The sequence below is a fragment of the Podarcis muralis genome, chromosome 17, assembly GCF_964188315.1.
Source record: "Podarcis muralis chromosome 17, rPodMur119.hap1.1, whole genome shotgun sequence".
In the NCBI taxonomy this organism is placed as follows: domain Eukaryota; kingdom Metazoa; phylum Chordata; class Lepidosauria; order Squamata; family Lacertidae; genus Podarcis; species Podarcis muralis.
This window is the reverse complement of record NC_135671.1, coordinates 41,791,385-41,817,394: the sequence shown is the minus strand read 5'-3', so window position 1 is coordinate 41,817,394 and position 26,010 is coordinate 41,791,385. Positions and strand designations below refer to the sequence as shown.

The window sequence follows — 26,010 nt, the reverse complement described above, 5'->3', positions numbered from 1 at the left end:
AGGGAAGTGAGAAGAAAGGGGGGGGGTATTTATTTATTACCGTATTTTTTGCACCATAGGACGCACTTTTTCCCTCCTAAAAAGCAAGGGAAAATCTGTGTGCGTCCTATGGAGCGAATGCAGGGGGGGGGGCAGGCGGGAAAAGCCCTCAAGAGCCACACACAAGCTTCGTGCGCTCTTGCGGGCTTTTCTCCAGGAGGGAGAAGGGACTGACTGGCTGCAGCAGTCCCTTCTCCCTCCTGGGGGAAAAGGCCCCAAGAGCGGCGCCCTCTTTAAAGGCTGTGCGGCTCCTGCAGGCTTTTCTACGAGGTGGGGGAATCCCCCCACCTCCCAGAAAAGCCAGGAGAAGCCGCACAGCCCCTTTAAAGAGCGTGCGGCTTCTGCGGGAGGTGGGGGAAGCTGCAGCAGATTCCCTCCTCCCGGGCTCCCTTTGAGGCGGCAATGTGGGAGGGGAGCAGCTTACACTCGTGTAAGCAGCTCCTCTCCCACTTTCCTCCTTCAAAGCAACTACGGAGGAGGGAAGGAAGAGGACCATGGATCCTCCGCTGCTGGAGGCTTCAGCAGATTCCCCCCTCCGTGATTGCTTTGAAGCAGGAAAGTGGGAGGGGGGCAGCTTACACTCGTGTAAGCAGCTCCTCTCCCACTTTCCTCCTTCAAAGCAACTACGGAGGAGGGAAGGAAGAGGACCATGGATCCTCCGCTGCTGGAGGCTTCAGCAGATTCCCCCCTCCGTGATTGCTTTGAAGCAGGAAAGTGGGAGGGGGGCAGCTTACACTCGTGTAAGCAGCTCCTCTCCCACTTTCCTCCTTCAAAGCAACTACGGAGGAGGGAAGGAAGGGGACCATGGATCCTCCACTGCTCACGGCTGCAGCGGATTCCTCCTCCGTGATTGCTTTGAAGCAGGAAAGTGGGAGGGGGGCAGCTTACACTCGTGTAAGCAGCTCCTCTCCCACTTTCCTGCTTCAAAGCAACTACGGAGGAAGGAAGGAAGAGGACCATGGATCCTCCTCTGCTGGAGGCTTCAGCGGATTCCCTCCTCCGTGATTGCTTTGAAGCGGCAATGTGGGAGGGGAGCAGCTTACACTCGTGTAAGCAGCTCCTCTCCCACTTTCCTGCTTCAAAGCAACTATGGAGGAGGGAAGGAAGGGGACCATGGATCCTCCGCTGCTCGAGGCTTCAGCGGATTCCTCCTCCGTGATTGCTGGGAGCTTCTCTGGGCAGGAATTCCCTCGGCTTAAGTGGGGTGGGGGAAGTGTGGCAGGTAGGGGGGTACCTATCTAGACACTGAAGCCACATGTCTCTTAGATGAAAATTGGGAGTGAGCATTGTGTGAAGTGGCTGTGGATCTCCTGCCGCAGAACTGTAGGACTTTATAGAGTTGGGAGGGCCACCCAAGGGTCATCTAGCCCAGCCCCCTCACAATGTAGGAATCACAGCTAAAGAACGCCAGGCAGATGGTCCCCCAACCACTGCTTAAAAGCCTCCAGTGGTGGAGACCCCAAACACCTTCCGAGGTCATAGAATTGCAGGGTTGGAAGGGAACCCCAGGAGTCATCTAGTCCAGCCCCGGTGGACAGCAGGCACAATCCATCCCATTGCGCAAGACTAAAGATGCTGCACAAGGCTAAAGAAGAAGCCAAGGCAGCGAGCAGGATGGATCGCGCTTGCTGCCTTGTCTTCTTCTTTAGCTGCACTGGAGAGGTTTAGCTCCTGGCTGGAGATGTTGCGCGGCTATGGACCCCGCACGCTGTCTTGGCTTCTTTGCTCTTTGGGGCTGGGGGGGGGGGTCCGGGCTTCCCCCGCAGCCCCAAGAAGCTCTGGGAGAAGTGGACAGGCTGCGTGCAGCCTGTCCGTTGCTCTTTGGGGCTGGGGGGGGGGAATAATATTTTTTCCCTTGATTTCCCCCTCTAAAAACTAGGTGCGTCCTGTGGTCCGGTGCGTCCAATGGAGCGAAAAATACGGTAAATCTGATTGGTTGGCTATCAGCTTGGCCAATCACAAGCAGGTAAGGGGGCGGCCCACCAGAGGGTGGCCTAGTGCTTCTTTTTGCCATGTGCATTTTCTTGGAACTGTCCTGGTTGGTTTACAGTGGGAGAGGGCGATGCTGGGCCAGGTGGCAGCCTGGGCCTGACTCCGCAAGGCGCAGGGTGCAATTCACCCCAGCACCTAGCAGATCGGGGCCTTCAGATGTTGCCGAGGGGTGCAGGGCTCAATTCCTAAATAGCAGCTTTCAGGACAGGTAGTGCTACAGTCCAAATGGGCAGGGTATAAATAAATTCTTATTCTTAAACAAGGTCAGAAAGGGGCCACAGTAAAAAAAAAACGTTGGGAAACACTGTACTAAAGGGTTATGTCACGACAGGCACTTGAGAAGCTGCTACAAACATTTTAGTTGCACCAAGTTTTAACACAGCTCACAGTTTGTTGGCTAGCAGCAGAAAACACTCTGTGCACCTACTCTAATACAGTGTTTCCCAACCTTTTTTGGGCAAAGGCACACTTGTTTCATGAAAAAAATCTCGAGGCACACCACCATTACAGCCCCGTGACGTCAGCGCGCAGCGTCACGCCGGGAGGGACGCACGAAAGTGTAAGATTCAATTTTTTCCCCTCCCCCTTGCCTTCCTTCTGTGCCAACCGCCAAAAAGCCAAGAAAAAAGCCAAGACTTTAGGGCAGCAGGTCGACACGGAAGAAGCTCCTACCTAAGGACAGGTGCGACGGCCGTGTCCTCTTCTGCCACACTTGGCAGCCCTGCCTCACGGCCGTGACTCCCACCCTGATTTCTCCCCGCAGTCTGTCCCCGGACCTCTTCTGAAGGCTGGGGGGGGGGGGGACAAGGGCTTTTCTTCCCACCCCCAGCATTTTAAAAAACCCCGGGACAGCGGAAGACTTCTCCGCTGTCCGGGGCAATCTTAAAATGCTGGCGGGCGGCATTTTAAAATCGCCCGGGACAGCGGAGGACTTCTCCGCTGTCCGGGGCGATTTAAAAGCCCCTGGGAAGGCAGGCAGGGGGGGACAAAGATTTTCGCCCCCCGCCCGCCTTCAGAAGAGGTCCTGGACCTCTTCTGAAGGCGGGCGGGGGCGAAAGCCTTTGCTCCCCCCTGCCTGCCTTCCCGGGAGAGCGGAGAAAGGCAGCGCGTTTCTCCGCCGTCCCGGACGGCTTTTGAAGGCAGGCTTTTGAACGCCGTCCGGGACAGCGGAGAAACGCAGCGCGCCCTTGCCGCTGCCCCCCGACTTGGCTGGAAGGCTGGCGGGGGGAGAAGCCTGCTCCTCCCCATCGCCAGCCCCGCAAACTCGGGGGACAGCGGGAGAGGCGCAGCGCGCCATCCCGCTGTCCCCCAACTTGGCTGGAAGGCTTGCGGGGGGAGAAGCCTGCTCCTCCCCATCGCCAGCCCCGCAAACTCGGGGGACAGCGGGAGAGGCGCAGCGCGCCATCCCGCTGTCCCCCGACTTGGCTGGAAGGCTAGCGGGGGGAGAAGCCTGCTCCTCCCCGTCGTCAGCCCCGCAAACTCGGGGGACAGCGGGAGAGGCGCAGCGCGCCATCCCGCTGTCCCCCGACTTGGCTGGAAGGCTGGCGGGGGGAGAAGCCTGCTCCTCCCCATCGCCAGCCCCGCAAACTCGGGGGACAGCGGGAGAGGCGCAGCGCGCCATCCCGCTGTCCCCCGACTTGGCTGGAAGGCTGGCGGGGGGAGAAGCCTGCTCCTTCCCGTCGCCAGCCCCGCAAACTCGGGGGACAGCGGGAGAGGCTCAGAGCGCCATCCCGCTGTCCCCCGACTTGGCTGGAAGGCTGGCGGGGGGAGAAGCCTGCTCCTTCCCGTCGCCAGCCCCGCAAACTCGGGGGACAGCGGGAGAGGCGCAGCGCGCCCTTGCCGCTGCCCCCCGACTTGGCTGGAAGGCTGGCGGGGGGAGAAGCCTGCTCCTTCCCGTCGCCAGCCCCGCAAACTCGGGGGACAGCGGGAGAGGCGCAGCGCGCCATCCCGCTGTCCCCCGACTTGGCTGGAAGGCTGGTGGGGGGAGAAGCCTGCTCCTTCCCGTCGCCAGCCCCGCAAACTCGGGGGACAGCGGGAGAGGCGCAGCGCGCCATCCCGCTGTCCCCCAACTTGGCTGGACGGCTGGCGGGGGGAGAAGCCTGCTCCTTCCCGTCGCCAGCCCCGCAAACTCGGGGGACAGCGGGAGAGGCGCAGCGCGCCATCCCGCTGTCTCCCGACATGGTTTGGAGGCTGGCGGAGGGCTTCCTCCTCCCCCAGCCCCGCAAGCTCCCAGAGCGATGCCAAAGCTGCGCGCAGCTTCGGCATGGCTCTGGGTCCCGTTCTGGGGGAGGGGGAAGCTCGGGCTTCCCCCGCCCCAGCCCCACGCCTGGCGGTGGGGGAATAATTTTTCCCCCTTTATTTCCCCCCCCCCCCGCCAATTTTTCCCGCGGCACACCAGGCAAAGTCTCGCGGCACAGTAGTGTGCCGCGGAACACCGGTTGGGAAACACTGCTCTAATACAAGCTTGCTACAGAAAGTTAAAACTTCAGAATGCCCTGAAAATTCAATATAGGGACCCAAGACAGTGTGCTGTTGATATTTTTGCCGTTACGTTTTCAAACTTCACTGCAACCAGAAAGGCTAGAATCATGTTTGACAAAACAAAGTAAAAGTAGGATTTGGAAGACTTAGAGTGCTTTGTAAAATGCATGTTGTCCACCCTGTATACTCAGGGTGTGAGAGTGGTGGTCAAGCACTGATTCAATGTACATAGCAGGTTTTTACAAGTCACGTGCCTCTTGCTCTCATTGCCCAGAAATCTGGGAGCATCACTGTATCCCAGCACGTGTGACACAGCCTTCCCTCCTAGGGACTTTTTCTGTGAGCCACTTTCTTGCCATTCTAGCTCTGAGGTACAGTAGAGACTCATGAGTTGACAAAGCTTCCTGCAAATAGACCCATCAACAGAAAGGATGTGCTCCCAGCTGAGCTGTGGGTGCTGAAGCACTATGCCTTGCCTCTCTCATTGCCAAATGCCACCACACTAGTAGGCACATTGGGAGAGTCAACTCCCATTCCACTGGAGGAAGACGAACTGGAGCAGGACCAGAAGGGATTCCTTTACTGGGATCATGACAATAGCGGGCTCATTGCAAACTAGCTCTGCCAGAGAGAAGTCTCATTTCCATTCAGACATTGTGATGCACAATCTTATTCCCCTCACCTTGCAGCCTTCTGTCGATTTAAATAAAAATCAGCCCTGAGACCCTTCATCAATACTTAAAATGGACAGCAGCACTTCACTCAGCTATTCTGCCCCAGCAGGAGATCCAGGTGGGCCAGGTCATAAACCCACTGCCCTAAGAAAGATGAAAATAACTGCAACATGTGCAAAGCAGAGCTTGCTGATGATGCCAGAGCAGCAAACAATATTGCAATGCTCAATTCCTAACTAGCAACTTTCCTTGAACTACACATCAATCCCTGGTGGGCAGACCTGGTTCAAATCCCTGTTCAGTCATCAAAATATCTTTAAGTGGTCTGGGCAAGGGCATCTCAGGCTTAACCTTTTAACACAGCAGTTGCAAAAAATAAGTATCTGAAGTGTCTGAAAATCTGCATCAATGATGGTCAGGCCTTTCCTGGAATTAGGCCTCAAATCAACATTGGAAATAAACTCAGAACAATGACTTGCCTGCCGAAAAAAGAGGAACAGACTACTTGTGCCTGGCAGAGGGATTGAGCGGGTTCCACCCCTGGCACCCCAGGCACAAAGGAAGGAGGAAGAGGGAGCTCCACCCTGCTCAGCTGCTACCGTCCACTTGCCTGCATGCCACTCCTTGATGCCCAGGGAGGCTTACAGTCAGCATAGTGTTATGGGAAATGTTCCACCAGCAATGGAATGTCCCCCCCCTCTCCCCTCCTATGGACCTCTAAATCTGTTCTAGGGCACACATGGGACAGCGAGAGGCTGGTGAGGAGGGGGCTGCACTAGAAGGAATCCTTGCACTAACACAAATGTTGAATGCCACTCTCCAACTGAGTCAGAACAGCTGCACATGGCAGCCAGTGGCCTTTAAGCAGTAATTTTTGCCACATTGCATTAATGTTTAAAGTCCCAAGAATTAGGAGAAATAATTTAGTACTTGGAATCAAACCAACAGAACCATCTAACTCATCCTTTGGCAACCTGGTGCCCTCCAGATGTTTCATATTAGAAGTCCCATCAGCCCCAGCATCACATGGGTGTGCTGCTAAGGGGATGGGAATTGCAGCCCATGAGCACCTGGAAACTGGTCTGCCAGGCTGGCAATTGCATTATTCTCACATTGCCAGGCAGGTGCCCAGAGCAACTCACGAGCAGCCTTCCCCTGCTGTTTGTCCACAGCACCTGGTACTTGGAGAGGTACTGCCTCTGAACATGGAAATTCCATTTCACCATTCGAGCCTGCTGATGAACTAGTTCCCCCATAAAACTGGTATAAAGGGATCTAAGCTAACGACTCTCAACAGTCGTGAGAACAAGGTGGAATCTAGACATATATAAAAAAACGCTGTGAAAATGCTTTTTAAAAAGCGTTTTAAAAATATATTGAATATTGAATTTAAAACAAGGTGATGAATTTATTTCATCAGATGTTATAAAGAAAAGAGGTGTAGTTATATACGCAAACTCAAGATTAAAGCCGGAACCCTTATTTAAGGATGAAGAAGGGAGAATGATGGCGATAAAAGTGGTGTATCAAAAAGGAAAAAATATTGTCAGAATCTAGGCACCAAACGAAAAGAAGTCGGAATTTTACCAAAAATTGGAGGATAAACTGCTGGATTATAGTGATGAAAAGATCATTTGATTAGGAGATTTAAATGGTGTTACCTCACTTAATATGGACAGGACAACACAAGAGAAAGAAAGTAAAGAAGGGAGACTACTGCTAACTTTCTTTCAACTAGTAGAAAATTTCAACCTTAAAGATGCATGGGGAGTTAAACACCCAAATGACAAACAATTTACACATTATTCAGAAGCAAAAAAATTCTGCAGGGAGAATTGATACAATTTGGGTTTCAAAAAACTTATTACTGAAAATAAAGAAAGCAGTAATTCAGTCAAAAACAGTATCTGACCACAACCCAACTACAATGGAAATAAAAAAAGGAAGGAAAACAACAAAATGGAGAATTAATGAAAATGTCTTAAATAATGATAAAGTATTAGAAAAGGTGAGGGTGACTTTAAGAGAATATTTTGATAACAACTTAAATCAGGGAACCGATATAAATACCGTATGGGATGCAAGCAAAGCAGTGATACGAGGCTTTTTCATCCAACAAAATAGAATCCAAAGAAGAGAGAAAGAAAGGAAACTGGAACAAATTTTGAAGGAGATAAGCGAAAATAGTCATAGTCAACAAAAGAGTGGCAAAAGCTGTAAAAGGTAAAGGTAAAGGTACCCCTGCCCGTACGGGCCAGTCTTGACAGACTCTAGGGTTGTGCGCCCATCTCACTTAAGAGGCCGGGGGCCATCGCTGTCCGGAGACACTTCCGGGTCATGTGGCCAGCGTGACAAGCTGCATCTGGCGAGCCAGCGCAGCACACGGAAACGGCGTTTACCTTCCCGCCAGTAAGCGGTCCCTATTTATCTACTTGCACCCGGGGGTGCTTTCGAACTGCTAGGTTGGCAGGCGCTGGGACCGAACAACGGGAGCGCACCCCGCCACGGGGATTCGAACCGCCGACCTTTCGATCGGCAAGCCCTAGGCGCTGAGGCTTTTACCCACAGTGCCACCCGCGTCCCCCGGCAAAAGCTGTACTGGGATGCAATCTCAAAAATGAAAGAATGATCTCGATAGAAATCCAAGGCAGACCTTTTAACATCACAGTAATCCAAGTTTATGCACCAACTACTGGTGCTGAAGAAACTGAAATTGACCAGTTCTATGAAGACTTACAACACCTTCTAGAAATGACACCAAAGAAGGATGTTCTTCTCATTATAGGGGATTGGAATGCTAAAGTAGGGAGGCAAGAGATAAAAGGAACAACTGGCAAGTTTGGCCTTGGAGTTCAAAACGAAGCAGGGCAAAGGCTAATAGAGTTCTGTCAAGAGAACAAGCTGGTCATCACAAACACTCTTTTCCAACAACACAAGAGACGACTCTACACATGGACATCACCAGATGGGCAGCATCGAAATCAGATTGATTATATTCTCTGCAGCCAAAGATGGAGAAGCTCTATACAGTCAGCAAAAACAAGACCTAGAGCTGACTGTGGCTCAGATCATCAGCTTCTTATAGCAAAATTCAAGCGTAAACTGAAGTAGGGAAAACCAGAGATCTGTTCAAGAAAATTGGAGATGATGATGATGATGATAATAATAATAAATAATAACAACAACAACAACAACAACAACAACAACAACAACAACAATTTATTTGACAACAACAACAACAACAACAACAACAACAATTTATTTGTACCCCGCCCATCTGTTCAAGAAAATTGGAGATGATGATGATGATGATGATAATAATAATAAATAATAATAACAACAACAACAACAACAACAACAACAATTTATTTGTACCCCGCCCATCATCTGGCTGGGTTTCCCCAGCCACTCTGGGCGGCTTCCACAAAGACCAAAAATACACTAAAATGTCACACATTAAAAACTTCCCTGAACAGGGCTGCCTTTAGATGTCTTCTGAATGTCAGGTAGTTGAAATGAAAGGAACATTTCGTGCAAAGATTACCATAATAAAAAACAAAAAGTGGTAAGGACCTAACCAAAGCAGAAGAAATCAAGAAGAGGTGGTAAGAACACACAGAGGAATTACAGTGGTGCCTCGCAAGACGAAATTAATCCGTTCCGCGAGTCTCTTCGTCTTGCGGTTTTTTCGTCTTGCAAAGCACGGCTATTAGCGGCTTAGCGGCTATTAACGGCTTAGCGGCTTTAAGAAAAAGGAAACAAACTCGCAAGATCTCGCAAGCCCATAGGGAAATTCGTCTTGCGGAACGACTCAAAAAACGGAAAACCCTTTCGTCTAGCGAGTTTTTCGTCTTGCGAGGCATTCGTCTTGTGGGGCACCACTGTATACCAGAAAGATGAATGTCTCATACACCCCAGGTAGTGTGGTTGCTGACCTTGAGCCAGACATCCTGGAGAGCGAAGTCAAATGGGCCTTAGAAAGCACTGCTAATAACAAGGCCAGTGGAAGTGATGACATTCCAGCTGAACTATTTAAAATTTTAAAAGATGATGCTGTTAAGGTGCTACACTCAATATGCCAGCAAGTTTGGAAAACTCAGCAGTGGCCAGAGGATTGGAGAAGATCAGTCTACATCCCAATCCCAAAGAAGGGCAGTGCCAAAGAATGCTCCAACTATCACACAATTGCGCTCATTTCACATGCTAGCAAGGTTATGCTTAAAATTCTACAACTTTACATAACTTTATGACCACTGCTCCATAGATATTGTTGTTATACAATTCCATTCACCGTATAGATGGGTTTATGGAGCATTTCTGTATCCTTCTGCTGTGCTGAAGAAGAATTCTACAAAACAGTGGGTATATCCGGAATCACTGTTCACTACGTCTGTTTGCGGACCACTTTGGTAGCGTTGGATGTCATAAAACAAAGCTTTAACAGATTTTTTTCATCAGACCCATTGCTTCTTTCAGAGACTTGCATAGTCTACAAAGACTTTCAGAGACTTATAAGACTTGTGTTTATTTGGTTCTGTTTTTAAGAGAATCCATAAAGAGTGCACATTTAGTGACTTTCAGAGACTTATAAGATTTCTGTTTATTTGGTTTCCCATATTGTTCAACGTTCCTTATAGACTATAGAAAGAGTTTATATTGATATTGCATTGTTGTACTTGGTCATCGTGTTGCCTTGGATATTACTAAAATTCTACAAGGCTGGCTCAAGCAGTATGTGGGCCGAGAACTCCCAGAAGTGCAAGCTGGATTTAGAAGAGGCAGAGGAACCAGAGACCAAATTGCAAACATGCGATGGATTATGGAGAAAGCTAGAGAGTTCCAGAAAGACATCTACTTCTGCTTCATTGACTACACAAAAGCCTTTGACTGTGTCGACCACAGCAAACTATGGCAAGTTCTTAAAGAAATGGGAGTGCCTGATCACCTCATCTGTCTCCTGAGAAATCTCTATGTGGGACAAGAAGCTACAATTAGAACTGGATATGGAACAACTGATTGGTTCAAAATTGGGAAAGGAGTATGACAAGGCTGTATATTGTCTCCCTGCTTATTTAACTTATATGCAGAATTCATCATGCGAAAGGCTGGGCTGGATGAATCCCTAGCCAGAATTAAGATTACCGGAAGAAATATCAACAACCTCAGATATGCAGATGACAAAACCTTGATGGCAGAAAGTGAGGAGAAATTAAAGAACCTTTTAATGAGGGTGAAAGAAGAGAGTGCAAAATATGGTCTGAAGCTCAACATAAATAAATAAAAAAACCTAAGATCATGGCCACTGGTCCCATCACCTCCTGGCAAATAGAAGGGGAAGAAATGGAGCCAGCGAGAGATTTTACTTTCTTGGGTTCCATGATCACTGCAGATGGTGACAGCAGTCACAAAGTTAAAAGACGCCTGCTTCTTGGGAGAAAAGCAATGACAAACCTAGACAGCATCTTAAAAAGCAGAGATATTGCCTTGCCAACAAATGTCCGTATAGTTAAAGCTATAGTTTTCCCAGTAGTGATGTATGGAAGTGAAAGCTGGACCATAAAGAACGCTGATCGCTGAAGAATTGATACTTTTGAATTATGGTGCTGGAGGAGACTCTTGAGAGTCCCATGGACTGCAAGAAGATCAAACCTCTCCATTCTTAAGGAAATCAGCCCTGAGTGCTCACTGCGGGAGCTAGTGAAAGACAGGAGCGCCTGGCGTGCTCTGGTCCATGGGGTCACAAACAGTCGGACACAATTAAACAACAAAAGCGAAAAAGAAAAAGAACTGGTTAAAAATCCGAAGAATGAAATACCAAAACAAAATATCAAGATATTACAGACGCAGCTCTCTATGATTCTGAATTACAAAACAGAACAAAAGAAAAAATGTTAAGGCAGATTTTTTTTGAATCTGGCAATAAGCCAGGCAGAATGCTTGCCTGGCAATTAAAAAAAACAAAAAGAGAGGGCAAAAGAGAAATTGATAGGGGAAGGGAAAGTAATAGATAGAAGAACCCAAGGAAACGTGAAAAAATTACAAACTACTATTGGAAGTTATCGGCGCTGTGGGTTAAACTACTGTGCCGCTTGATCTTGCCGATTGAAAAGTCGGTGGTTCGAATCCCTGCGACGGAGTGAGCTCCCGTTGCTCGGTCCCTGCTCCTGCCAACCTAGCAGTTTGAAAGCACATAATGCAAGTAGATAAATAGGTACCGCTCCGGCGGGAAGGTAAACGCCGTTTCCGTGTGCTGCTCTGGTTCACCAGAAGCGGCTTAGTCATGCTGGCCACATGACCCAGAAGAACTGTCTGCGGAGTGGACAAACGCCGGCTCTCTCAGCCTGTAAAGCAAGATGAGCGCCGCAACCCCAGTGTCGTTAGCGACTGGACTTAATTGTCAGAGGCCCCTTTACCTTTACAGGAGGTTATATCAAGCAAAAGATGATGATCAAAAGGGGATGGAAAGATATACAGTGGCACCTCAGGTCAAGAACTTAATTCATTCTGGAGGTCCGTTCTTAACCTGAAACTGTTCTTAACCTGAAGCACCACTTTAGCTAATGGGGCCTCCCGCTGCCACCGCTGCACAATTTCTGTTCTCATCCTGAAGCAGGAGGGAGGGTCCCCTGCTCCCAAGAAACCGACCTTAAAGAGAAAATGCTCAGCACAAAAAATGAAGAAGACGAAAAACATCAAATTGAGAGGCCAAAAGGGAACGCCGACCTGCCGGACTAAAAAAATGAATTTCCAGAAGCTCTTTAAGCTCCTGGAGAATACAACAACAAAGAACTCTGTTCCTACAACCCAAAAGAAAATCACAAACTCATGCATGCCAATAAAGCACTCTGAGGAAAAGCCCCACGCCCCAGCAGATCACATACCGCCCTCTAGTGGGGAAATAGGGAAACCAAAGGAAATTCCTTTAAAAAAAATAATAATTTTTATTAACAGGCCAATCAGATCACATTAATTCCAAATCAAATTAGTTCCAAATTACACAACCAAAATTTTAAAATTTTGTTGGGGGTACCCATATTTCAAGCTCCGAAAGGGATCCAAACATCACTCTTGCTGCAGCAGTTCTGTCCGGATAGTCTCTTTGTTATTTTCCTCATCTTCTTGTTGTTATCATATATTCCTTTCTTTGTGATCTCTGATAGTCTTCACAAGCGGGTTGAAAACAAACATATCCTGTGTGGATTTTATGCTTCTCCAAGAGCCATATCACATAAAGGACAGACGCCATTTCCACACCTCCGTACAGAACATTCCCACAGTCTGTCCGTTGATTTCCACAGGCCTGCCAGTCTGTCATCAATTCTCTCAGGGGACCCTGCCAGGTCAAACTCACATTCCGATAACCATACATTCACATTCCGATAACCATGGTCCTCCTCCCCCTCGTCCTCCTGTGGGCAGGCCTTTCCACAAATAGAGGACACCCATCATATGCTCAAAGAAAAGTAAATAGTCCCGAAAAAATCGGAATAGTCACCAGGGGCCTCATGAAAGCAGAAAATATCATCAAGGTAAAATTCCTCCCTCATGATACAGCCCAAAATAGGGTTATCGTGACTTTTAAGGACAGGCTCTCAACTAAATAAAAGGTAAAGGTACCCCTGCCCGTACGGGCCAGTCTTGACAGACTCTGGGGTTGTGCGCCCATCTCACTCAAGAGGCCGGGGGCCAGCGCTGTCCGGAGACACTTCCGGGTCACGTGGCCAGCGTGACAAAGCTGCATCTGGTGAGCCAGCGCAGCACACGGAACGCCGTTTACCTTCCCGCTGGTAAGCGGTCCCTATTTATCTACTTGCACCCAGGGGTGCTTTCGAACTGCTAGGTTGGCAGGCGCTGGGACCGAGCAGCGGGAGCGCACCCCACCGCGGGAATTCGAACCACCGACCTTTCGATCGGCAAGCCCTAGGCGCTGAGGCTTTTACCCACAGCGCCACCCGCGTCCCCTCAACTAAATAGACCCTTTCAAATAAAGACAATTTCCTGAGGGCTGGCTTGCTTGTGCACCGTTTCTTCGAAAACATCGAAGACTCTTCACCACTTCTAGGAGCACATAGGCCAGTTAGACCAAAAACCAAAACCAGCACTGCAGAATCCAACAGCGCCAGAAACGGTAAGCCGCTCTACCCAGAGGCTGGCAATCTTAAACATCCTGGCAGGCTGTGCAAAACCTCACCAAATAAGCTAGAAAAGGATTTCTCCTCAAAGGATGAACAACTCCTAACAACCTACCTCGAGCAGATCCTACTTTCCCAGGATGCACTAATTGAAAGACTTTCGACCATAAGGAAGTCACTTCCACCTCTAGCCCCGCCTCCTCCCATGGAATTTAATTACATCAATTGCAAATCAAAGCCTTTAACCAACGAGGAATGGACAACTTGTCGATATCTGTGTCCAGAAGAAACACCCCATCCAATAGCCCAATCCAAATCGCAACAAGTTGAACTGGTGGTGCCAGCGCCGGGAACTGGCTCAATCTTCATGGACTGCCTGGTAATCCTAGAAGCTATTCATGCAGAGGAATGAAATAAGGTCTCAGCGGGTGTCTGCCTGGATGGACAAATTAATACCCCCAAATTAGTCTTCCCCTTAAAAGGATCCCCCATTCCTCCGCATCGTGGCTCATTCAACCAAACTCAAAGGACCCGAGGAATCAGCGGCAGAAAACAGCTATGAGAGCCTGGAATCTAAAAACCCAAGAATCAACTGCTGCCCTAAACATCATCTCCTGGAATGTTGCCGGCTGGTCCAGATGCCTCTCCCATTCTTTTCCTCAAAGCAGGTGTGATCAAACCAGGGTTTATTTGATGTTATTGGTTTAGTTGGTCTTTTTTCTGTGGTATTAAAAAGATAGGGTTTCAATTGTTGGAGCAGGCTCTCAAACTTGGAAACTGGGTCCTCAGGCCTAGGATTATCCCCAAAGTCAGTTAAAATTGTACGGAGTTTTTCAGAGGTTACAATCTTTTTCAGTTTGGAATCAAGTGCAGGGGTTTTGCTCCTCAAGCCCTTCTAAGTCTGGGTTTGGACCAGGCAAAAGCTACGGTCAGGCAAAGAATATTAGACACCGAGAGACAGCAGGACTGTGCAAGGTGCCCCAACTATAGAATTGGAGAAATCGAGAGAGATATAGCCGCACCGGCAGCATATCTCTTCTTTCTCGTATCTAGGGATGCAAGAAGGGCCTTTACATTTGCCAGAAGTTCGGCTCTTCCCTCACCAGTCCTGGATGGAGCCTTTAGAAGGGTCCCGTATGCTCAGAGATTTTGCACCTGTCCACTGGGAGAGATAGGAAGCCCAGAACACTTGTTCTTCAGATGCCCCTTTTATAAAGAGGCACGTAGTAAGATCTTGGATCCCCTACTGGTGAGGCTCGCCGACCTCCCGCAAAAGCAAAAACTTGACCTTTTGCTGTTGGGCAAAGATCAGAAGATGACCTGGATGGTCGCCAGATTCTGTCTACAGATCTGTAGGCACAGACCATCGCCCAACTCAAAATAGTCCCAAACACGGTTCCACGGGTGATTCTGAGTCAACTTCCTGGGACAGTGTATTGCTGTACATTGTTTCTAAATTTAGTGTTGTATATTGTTTTAATTGTCTGTTTTAACCATATTTGCACAGCAGTTTTTAACGATATGAGTGTCCTCTACTTAAGGGGCTTCTACTCTGCAGCCTCTTATAGTTGTTTTATCTGCAAATTTTTTAGTTCTTATGCTCTTACAGTTGTTTTAACTGTGTGTCTTTGTTGGTTTTTAGCTCTTATCTGTTTTAATTATTAGTTTTTTATCCACCCATTATCTGTGTTTAATCTTGTATTTTATTCAGATGTTTTATGCCTGTTTCCTTGTCCTCATTTGCCCTAACAATTATCGGTCAAAAATCCCAACTGCTATTTTATCTATATGCTTTTCTTAATCTTGGTCTATGACCGTAATAAAGTTCATTCATTCATTGATTCATTCATCCTGAAGCAAAGTTCTTAACCCGAGGTACTATTTCTGCGTTAGCAGAGTTTGTAACCTGAAGTGTCTGTAACCCGAGGTACCACTGTATAGTACAGAATAGACTCCCAAGGACAACAAGCAAAAAAATTGAAAAACTAAACTCCCCTATAACAATGATGAAGATGCAACAATCAATCAACAAAGCGAAGTCAGGAAAGTCACCAGGTACAGATGGCTTATCTGCCATGTTCTACAAGAAATTAGAAAATGTATTGTCAGAACCGATGAAAACAGACATGAACAGAATTTTTTTTAAAGGGAAAATACTAAAGTCATGGGAAGAAGCTTTTATCACTTCAATACCCAAACAAGGAATGGACCCAATGCTGATTAAAAATTATAGGCGAATATCATTATTAAAAAATGATTATAAAATATTCGCTGACATCCTGGCCAACAGACTCAAAAGAATACTTAACAAAATTGTACGCAAAGACCAGGAGACTTCTTACCAGGCAGACACATGTGCAACAATATCATGAATATAATTGATATTTTAGAGTATTTGGAGTAAAAAACTGATAAAAAAGCAATTTTGATGCCGAAAAAGCTTTCGATAATATATCCTGGAATTATATGAAAAAAACTCTAGAACTTACAGGACTCTGGGAAAATTTCAGCAGAGGCAGTGAGGCAATACATCAAGACCAGAGAGCAAAGTTGATTTTAAATAATTAAGTAACAGAAGAATTCAAGATAAGTAAGGGGACCAGACAAGGTTGCCCTTGTCACCTCTACTGTTTATTATGGTGCTAGAATCACTAGCGATCACAATAAGGAAAGACCCAGAAATAAAAGGAATAGTAGTATGAAAGAAATCACATAAAATAAAGGTCTTTGCTGATGATTTGATAATAACTACTGAAAACCCTGAAGAAAGTGTAAAAAATGTTAGAAAGAACTCTTGAATTTGGAAATGTGGCAGGATTTAAAATAAACAAAAACAAAACTAGTATGTTAGCAAAGAACATGTCTATAAAAGAAAAAGAAGAACTACAAACAATTTCAGGACTAACGATAGTAAATAAGGCTAAATACTTGGGAATTTGGTTAACAAATAAAAATAGTAATTTATTCACTGATAATTATTTAAAAATCTGGAAGGAAATTAAAAAGGATATAGAAATCTGGACAAGGCTGAAACTATCATTCTGTGGTAGAATATCAGCAGTAAAAATGAACGTGCTTCCCAAAATGATGTTTTTATTCCAGATGACACCAGTGATTGGGAGGACGGGATGTTTCAAATCTTGGCAAAAAGATCTATTGAGATTCATTTGGCAGTACAAAAAAACTAAAATTAAACACAAATTATTAATAGATAGCAAAAATAGAGGTGGAATGGCTCTCCCTTACTTGAAATTGTATTATGATCCAACCTTTCTAAATTGGTTAAAAGAATGTAGACTTACTGGACTTAGAAGGTTTTGATAATCACTACAGGTGGCATGCATATTTGGGATATGAGAAGGTGAAAGTTCATAGAGGCTTCCTTAATCATATCATAAGGAAGCCTTTATATAAAGTATGGAAAAAATATAACGAACTACTAGAACTCAAAACTCCTTGGTGGCTATCTCCTTTGAAGGCTATAGCAGTTAAAAGGAAGAATATGGAAATGTTATGGGCTACATACAAAAATCTCTAAGAAGAAGAAGGCAACAAATTGAAATTGAAAAAATATGAGGAAATAAAACATTACCTGACAGGATGGATCCAAATACCACCAGCTAAACAAAGTGTTTAAGATATATAATAATAAAAAAAAAGGTTTTGCAAGAGAAGAATCAACATTAGACAAAGAATTAATACAAAATAAGAAAAAAGTAATTTCTAGAATGTATGGAATTCTCTTTGAATGGAAGGTTAAAGATGAGCAAGTGAAAGAAGCAATGATTAAGTGGGCAATGGATTTGGGCAAAACTATGGAATAAGGATTGGAGATTGACAGCTTGCTACTCAATAAAGGAAAATTTCCTAAAGATGTTTTATAGGGGGTATATAAGGTAAAGGGATCCCTAACAATTAAGTCCAGTCACGAACAACTCTAGGGTTGCAGGGCTCATCTCACTTTACAGGCCGAGGGAGCCAACATTTGTCCACTTCCGCAGACAGTTTTTCCGGGTCATGTGGCCAGCATGCCTAAGCAGCTTCTGGCGAAACAAGAGCAGCGCACGGAAACGTCGTTTACCTTCCCGCCAGAGCAGTACCTATTTATCTACTTGCACTTTTTTTTGCATGCTTTCGAACTGCTAGGTTGGCAGGAGCAGGGACCGAGCAACGGGAGCTCACCCCGTCGCGGGTATTTGCACCGCCGACCTTTCGATCAGCAAGCCCAAATGGCACAGTGGTTAACCCACAGCGCCACCCGCATCCCTAGGGGGTATATAACACCTAGCAAAATATTCAAAACGAACAAAATGAGATCTAAAATGTGCTGAAGGTGCAACCAGGCAGAAGGGACACTATTTCATATGTGATGAACCTGCAACAAAATGAAGAGCTTCTGGCACACTGCTTATGAGGAGTTGAAAAAAAATTAAACAAACTTTATAAAGAAACCAGAAGCCTATATTACTCAGACATCCCAAATGAAAATAAGAGAATATTCCTTTACGCATCATCGGCAGCAAGAATATTAATTGCAAAAAATTGGAAAAAGTGAAACACTACCAACAAAAAAAGAGTGGCAAGACAGATTATATTATTATCTTGAACTGGCAAAAATGACAGATACAATTAAGGGACAGTCTAACCAAACATTTCAAAAAGAGTGGGTAATGTACAGAGATTACTTAAAAAATCAGTGTCCGGACTTGCTTTGAGTAATTTTTGCAAAATGAACTATGGTCTACAAGCATAGTATATGGAGAAGGGTAGAAATGATGAAATGAGAAAGTAACAGTTTATCAAACACGAAACCAGAACCGCTTTGAGGAGGAAGGAAGTCTATTAGAATAGAATAAAAATTGGAAAGAGAAAACAGGGCAACGTAAGTCCTTACTTAAGAACTTTCGGATTTATGGCTATATGTTTGTCATTTGTTTTGTGTGTTTTTTAGTTTGTTTCTTAAGTGTCGTCATGTGTGTGCGTGTTGTAATTAAAAGTTAGTAAAACACACACACACACACACACACATATATATATATATATGGATGTCAGGGAACTGACATCAGAGCGAGAGGCGAAGGGGAGGCTCCCAGACGATGCTGGCGAAGGACCCAGCACCAGGGGGAGAAGCAGCTCAGTAGAGGGGGAAGGAAATCAGCGCAACACCAGGGATAAAGGGGGGCAGATGGGGGAAGCAGAGAGAGGGCTCCAGGACTCTTCACTGGACATCAGTGAGGAGAGCACAGGTCCTCCGCTACCCACGCCCTCCCTGCGCAGAAGACTCCCGCGCAGTGAGAGGAGGAGGAGACTGGGAGTCAAACAGCTTTTATGCTGGAAGAGGTTTAAGAAACGCCCACTGACAGATTCTGCTAGCGACTGAGGCAGCCACGTTGAGATGAGCTGTGCAGTCAGAACGGTTGAACAAGGCAATTTAGCCTAGAGAGGCGGCAGTTTACGCACGAGTAACTCATACCCATTACAATATACATATATATATATATATATATATATATATATATGCTTTCGTAGATTTTCACGGGTACAGGAATGCAGGTTTTGGTGTCCTCGGGTGTCTTCCCGTGTAAAAGTTGGGGTGTCTAGGCGACGTTTCGACGAGGTCTCACTCGTCATCTTCAGGCTGGTGCTTTCGGCTTCTTGTTACTGGAACAGAGCAGGATCTCAGTGTTTGAGTTCCTATAAATACTGTTGAGGAGGTGTGGCCTCTAATGTTCTGGGCAGAGAGGAAGTTCCCAGGCTAGTGTGCCTTTTCTTCTTTTGTTTCTTAATTACTTGAGGGATATCTTGAGTGATTTCTTGAGTTGTATCCTGTGTGGCCTCTAATGTTCTGGGCAGAGAGGAAGTTCCCAGGCTAGTGTGCCTTTTCTTCTTTTGTTTCTTAATTACTTGAGGGATATCTTGAGTGATTTCTTGAGTTGTATCCTGACCCACCTAAGTGGTACTCAGGATACAACTCAAGAAATCACTCAAGATATCCCTCAAGTAATTAAGAAACAAAAGAAGAAAAGGCACACTAGCCTGGGAACTTCCTCTCTGCCCAGAACATTAGAGGCCACACCTCCTCAACAGTATTTATAGGAACTCAAACACTGAGATCCTGCTCTGTTCCAGTAACAAGAAGCCGAAAGCACCAGCCTGAAGATGACGAGTGAGACCTCGTCGAAACGTCGCCTAGACACCCCAACTTTTACACGGGAAGACACCCGAGGACACCAAAACCTGCATATATATATATATATATATATATATATATATATATATATATATATAATTTGCCATAAACTCACAATCACCACCTGGTGTCACATTTGTATAATGCACTTAAAATGTTACATTTGCAACTGTACAGCTGAGTCCTAAGTTATTTTGTGCAGATCACCACAGGAGGCAGCAACTTCCATTGCGCTGCACTGCAAGTCACATCTGCTGAACTTTCTGCCAATCAGCTTCCCTAGCATTATTACATGACAGGCAGCAGCCACTGTCCAGGGAGGTTCTACCCTTTATTACTTCTGCTAAAGTGAGGCAAGACATGAGTACAGCAGCACTCTTCCTACTTGTGAGACCCAGTAACTGGTACAAAATATTGAATGTTTAGTTTCATTCCACAGGTAGGCAGGACGGATAACATCACTGACAAGACAAGTATGTGTGTGTACACATACGTATGTATGGGAAAATACTTTCCGTTTCCCTCTCTTTCCTGATCTTAAGCATCACCCAGGCTTCCCACCTGCTGGCAATAATGCAACTGCTTGCACCGCTCTTGCTCTGCTCCGTGTTCTCTCCCTCTGCAACCATCATAACTAGGCCCTATACCTGCACAACAGTCTCTTTTCTGTCCATATTCCATTCCATGGCCCCAAACACAGGCATGCTGTGTTTTCATTTGATTCCCCACCCTGCCCCAATTTTCAAGCGTTAAATTCTTTGGTCTTTCCTCCCAAACTGCAGCACATCCCACAATAGCCAGTAGTCCCTGTTACACCACCACCTTCCCCTTTTCATTCGCCTCCCCAAACAAACACTGCTTTGCGTCCCAATGTCTGTGTTGCCTTAAGTTCCAAAATAATGTTTTGTTTTTCAAAAACAAACCCATCCAATGGCCTAATTGTAAAAAATGGTTTATAAAGGTGTTTAGTCGGCTGGTGTTTACTGGGCTATTGCCAACTGATTTGTTTGGTTTTAATGTTGTTTTGTGGCAGTTAACCACATTGTTATAGTTGATATTATAAACTGATGGTAACCCCCTACAAGAAATATTTATTTAGCTGTCAGGATAAAAATCTTGGAATAAAGAAACTTATTTATCTATCATTATATACCACTACTCACACCAAAAATACATGACAGAGCAGTCATGAAATAGACATGCATGTCCTCACTCTGAGGTGACCTCTGCTGATCCAGGATTGCATGAAAAGCTAACATGAGAAACAACTAGGAGTTTCCAGCACCCATGAGCTTAATGTGTGCCATGTACTGAACTAGCCTATGAGGCCAGAAGGGTTTTGTGCAAAGCCCCCAAATCTGCTCCTCCTGTCCTACCAAAACACACTGGAGCCCATTGCACAGAGAGGCAGGCAGTGAGAAGAAAGAAAGCACTCAATGGAGATAGAGATTTATGAGAAGCAGTTGGCTGTGAAGGTGATCAGCCAGGAGGAGACTTGAGGGGGTGGATTGTAAGAAGAAACTTGGTAGTTTGTGGGGATAGACAATTATTCCCAAGTGCATCATGGAAACCGGTCACCCGGCCTGTACTCCACTGCTTAGCGGCAGGTAGGCTAGGGGGTGGGATGAAAGAAAGCGGGGCAGAACAAACAGAGCAGGGAGGCACCCCAATGATCCAGAGAAGCATCGGGATGCAGCAGGTTGGTTCCAGGAAAGCATCAGCTGGCGTGGGCAGGGCAGGGCAGGGCAGGAGCACCTGGGATGTGTGTGTGCGTGCAGGGCAGTTACCTCTGGCTGGAAGCTGGCTTTTGCCCGTCGCTTCTGGCCACTCCCCTTGGCTCCCCGCCGCCCCACCTGCTTGATCCTGGTGGGCTTGCGGTTGCCGAAGGCGTTCCTCCTCCTTCTGACCTTCCAGCCCGCTGCCCCTTCCGGGCTGCTCCACTCCTCAGGAAGCAGCCGCTTCTGGGGAAGGGAAGAGAAGAAGGAGATACGAAGAGGAGCAAGCTGTGGAAGCGGCAGGCAGCAAATGCAGAAAGTGGAGCCCCCGTTCCCCAAAAAGCAAGCAGTGCCACAGCTTGACCCACTTTTCCTGGACCATGATCCCAGCACAAGCCTTGCGAAGCCCCTTTCTGCATCTCCGAGCTTGTCACCTGCCAGCCCCATCCCACAAGGCACATTCAAGGCATTAAAAAGCAAATCTTCCCCTCAGCCTCCCACAATCTGCTACAATGCTCAGACATGGACAGACCTAGGATCACAAAAAGGGGCAAAACATTGAGGATTGCAGGTCAGCACTGCGGTTCTTAGGTCAATTAGCATAAGCAAGAGAGCTGTTGGGAAGGGCCTTAAAAAACCAGAGCCTCAGTGGTATTTCCAAAAACTGAGAAGCATTATTCAATACCAAAGTTCCTGTTGCCATGTGTATGTTTTTATTTATGGAAAGCAGGTTTCTAGCCCTCAGGGTTACAAAAATGTCAAAATTTTGCTGAAAACTTAGGGTTGGATCCAACTAAGTCATACTCAAAGTACACCCACTGACACAAATTTACTTTAATCACTTAAAGTACTTAAATTCCTCGCTCTAGGAATACTGGAGAATTTTCTTCACACACTTCTAATTTGGAACACACATACTTCCCCAATTTTGTGATGCAGTTCTCAGCTCAGAAAAATGTTTACAAAATTGCATTTCCCCTCAAGACAGCACACTTTAAGTGGAAATAAAATGATTTTTTTTTATATTAAAAAAAATCTCAGAAGGCGGGACACTACAGACTTATGACTGAACATGTGTAAAACTGGCATAGACCACAATTAGGCTGACCCATCCAGCCTTACCACAATCCATGTTTCTCTGGTGACTTTCAGACAAAACCTCTAATTCTAGAAGAAGAAGAAGAAGAAGAAGAAGAAGAAGAAGAAGAAGAAGAAGAAGAAGAAATCCTCCCCAAACTGCACAAAGACACATGCACATTCTGTGAAACAAACAGAGCAAACATGCAGGTTTTCCAATGTGCATGATTTATATCATTATAAAGATGCCAAGTGGTTTAGTGTAAAGTTCCTGAGTTCCCTAGCTAGGGATTAGAAGATAAGGAAACTTCAAGAGATGCTATAGAAGACTGGGGGGTGGGGGTGTCCCAAGGAGAATTTTCCTTTGCAACTTGCAGGTTGTGGGCAGGATTCACCTAGCAATCCCCAGCAGAAGCCTTGCACAAGGGCTGTCACTTGTGCAACTGGGCTTTCCCCGCCATGCCCCTCCAATTTGGATTGGGGCATGTGTGCTGGAAAACACCCCAAACAGCATCAGGGAAAGAAGAGGAATCATTCTGTCTGGCAAGATGAACACTTGCCACAGCGCAATGTCTCCCCACCCAACACACTCTTTGGTCTGTCTTCTACAGTACTTTTGGAAGTTTCCTCCAATTCTTGCTATGCACTGGTATAGCTCTCCTGTCTGTGGTTTAGGGCTGTGCACAGACAAGACAGGAGGCAGAACAGGCCAGGACTGATGTTCAGATATAGGGGGGCAAACAGAGCAATCCTAGCCAAGGACTGGTGAGCATCAAATGAGGCAAAGAGGATGTTTTGATACAGAATATAGGCCCTGGTTTAGGGTCAAGGAGACGACTGCCGAGCCCCAGCTTTACTAGAAAAATGCCAATAGGCCATGCTGTGTTTTTGGAGTTCATGCAATATGCACGTGTCCATGTATCTTTCTGTAAGGTAAAGGTAAAATGATAAAAGACCCCTAGACGGTTAAGTCCAGTCAAAGGCGACTATGGGGTTGCGGTGCTCATCTTGCTTTCGGGCCAAGGGAGCTAGTGTTTGTCCACAGCCAGTTTTCTGGATCATGTGGCCAGTAGGACTAAACTGCTTCTGGTGCAACGGAACACCATGATGTAAGCTAGAGCGCACATAAACGCTGTTTATCTTCCAGCCACAGCGGTACCTATTTATCAACTTGCACTTGTGTGCTTTCGAACTGCTAGGTTGGCAGAAGCTGGGACAGAGCAACAGAAGCTCACCCTGTTGCGCAGATTCAAACCGCCAACCTTCCAATCGGCAAGCCCAAGAAGCTCAGTGATTTAGACCACAGCACCACCTGCATCCCTCCCTATATCTTTCTGTATCTCCCCATGGCAATACCTCTGTCCACGCAGTTCCCACCTCTCATTTCAACCACCTATAAAGATGGTGGAGTGCAAATCATGATGCTGTAAGCGCTCCCCACCCCCAAGTGCAGAATGCTGCAGAGGTACAGAATTCTGATTCCCAAGCCTCTGAAACATTCAGTTTGAATGCATCACGTTGTTTAGTCAAGAATCATAGAATCTTAGAGTTGGAAGGTACCACAAGGGTCATCTAGTCCAACCCCCTGCAATGCAAGAATCTCAATCTCAACGCATGACACATGGCCATCCAACCTCTGCTTTAAAATTTCCAGTGAAGGAGAGTCCATCACCTTTCAAGGGAGTCCTTTCCACTGTCAAACAGCTCTTACTGTCAGAAAGTTCTTCCTGGTGTTTAGTCAGAATCTACCTGTAACTTGAATGCTACCCTCCAGAGCAGGAGAAAACAAGCTTGTTCCCTCTTCCATGTCACAGCCCTTAAGATATCTGAAGGTGGCTTACATATCTCCTCTCAGTCTCCTCTTTTCGAGGCTAAACATACCCAGCTCCTTCAACCGTTCCTCATCAGTTTTAGTCTACAGACCCTTGATCATCTTGGCTGCCCTCTGCACACATTCCAGCTTGTCAACATTCTACTTAAATTCTGGTGTCCAGCACTGGACACAGTATTCCAGGTGTTTGTCTGACCAAGGCAGAATAGAGTGGTACTATTACTTACCTTGATCTGGATACTAGACTTCTGTTGATGCAGCCTAGAATAGAGTTAGCTTTTTTTGCTGCTGCATCATCACATTAAGCTTGTGGTCTACTAAGACCCTGAGATCCTTTTTCACAGGATCAGCCTTAATCACGCTCACTTCAGACTTGGTATCCCTTCACAAACCAGCAGGACAGGCAGATAGTCAAAGGCCATCAAGCACAACCATGTGTCGCAAGAGCAGACAGATTCTTCACATGTCCACACTTCCAAATCCAAACCACAGGAATGTACAAAGAGTGTTATGTCTCAGGCACTAGCGGAACAGAAAGCTGGGGAGAGTTCAAGAGCCACACACACCCTGGAGGAGGCAAAAGACCCCACCCAGCATGAGAAGATAGTCCATGAGCCATATAGGGCTCCCCAAGAAGACCTCCCCCCCAAAAGGAAATTATTTTTGCCTGCTATTGTGCCATGATGCCAAAAAGTTTGTCATCCCCCCAAAACATTGTTCACTTTTTAAAAAAAAAATAGGGTTGTTATCAACACTTGTACAACAGGAATCTGCTGCCCCCCCAAAAGTGTGCTCTATAGGATATCCAAACCCCCAGTGCAGATTCTGAAGGTGTCCGCAGGTGGGGGGGGGGAGAAAGGCACGTTCTATTGTGCAAGCAGAAGAACAGTACATTTTCTTTCTTTCTTTCTTTCTTTCTTTCTTTCTTTCTTTCTTTCTTTCTTTCTTTCCTGCTCCCTTAGGTCTATGCTGCGATTATGGGATGCCAAAAGGTATTTGTGACCCGCATCCTCAGGCACCCCAAAATGTGTTCCTTTTATTTAGTAAGTAGTCATCCCCTTCATGGATCACTGCCTTGCTGTGGTGAAGGGGCTTGAATAACTCAGAGAAGCTATGAGCTATGCCGTGCGGGGCACCCAAGATGGACAGGTCATAGTGGAGAGTTTTGACCAAACGTGATCCACCTGGAGCAGGAACCGGCAAGCCACTCCAGTATCCCTGCCAAGAAAACTCCATGGACAAAGACAACAGGCATATAAAAGTTATGACGCTGGAAGATGAGCCCCTCAGGTCGGAAGGCGTCCAACATGCTACTGAGGAAGAGCGGAGGGCAAGTACAAGTAGATTCAGAGCTGATGAAGCGGATGGGCCAAAGCCGAAAGGACGCTCAGTTGCGGATATGCCTGGAAGCGAAAGGAAAGTCCAATGCTGTAAAGAAAAATATTGCATAGGAACCTGGAATGTAAGAACCATGAACCTAGGTAAGTTGGATGTGGTCAAAAATGAGATGGCAAGAATAAATACCGACATCCTGGGCATCAGTGAACTAAAATGGATGGGAATGGGCGAATTCAGTTTGGATGACCATCATATCTACTACTGTGGGTAAGAAACCCGTAAAAGAAATGGAGTGGCCCTCATAGTCAACAAGAGAGTGGCAAAAGCTGTACTGGGATGCAATCTCAAAAATGATAGAATGATCTCGATACAAATCCAAGGCAGACCTTTTAATATCACAGTAATCAAGTTTATGCATCAACTACTGGTGCTGAAGAAACTGAAATTGACCAATTCTATGAAGACTTACAACACCTTATAGAAGTGACACCAAAGAAGGATGTTCTTCTCATTATAGGGGATTGGAATGCTAAAGTAGGGA

At 46.3% G+C, this 26,010-nt stretch overlaps 1 protein-coding gene across 16 annotated transcripts in view; it reads right to left on the bottom strand.

The window, feature by feature from the left end:
* Window positions 1-26,010, bottom strand: part of LOC114587348 (methyl-CpG-binding domain protein 1) — a 112,469-nt gene that overhangs the window by 14,710 nt on the left and 71,749 nt on the right. For 14 of the 16 annotated variants that reach the window (XM_077921237.1, XM_077921242.1, XM_077921240.1 and 11 more), the window contains one exon: window positions 21,296-21,469. The exons of the other annotated variants lie outside the window; for them this stretch is intronic. In XM_077921237.1, coding sequence (XP_077777363.1) covers window positions 21,296-21,469 — 174 coding nt within the window. The remainder of the gene's footprint in view (window positions 1-21,295; window positions 21,470-26,010) is intronic. 16 annotated transcript variants of the gene reach the window in all.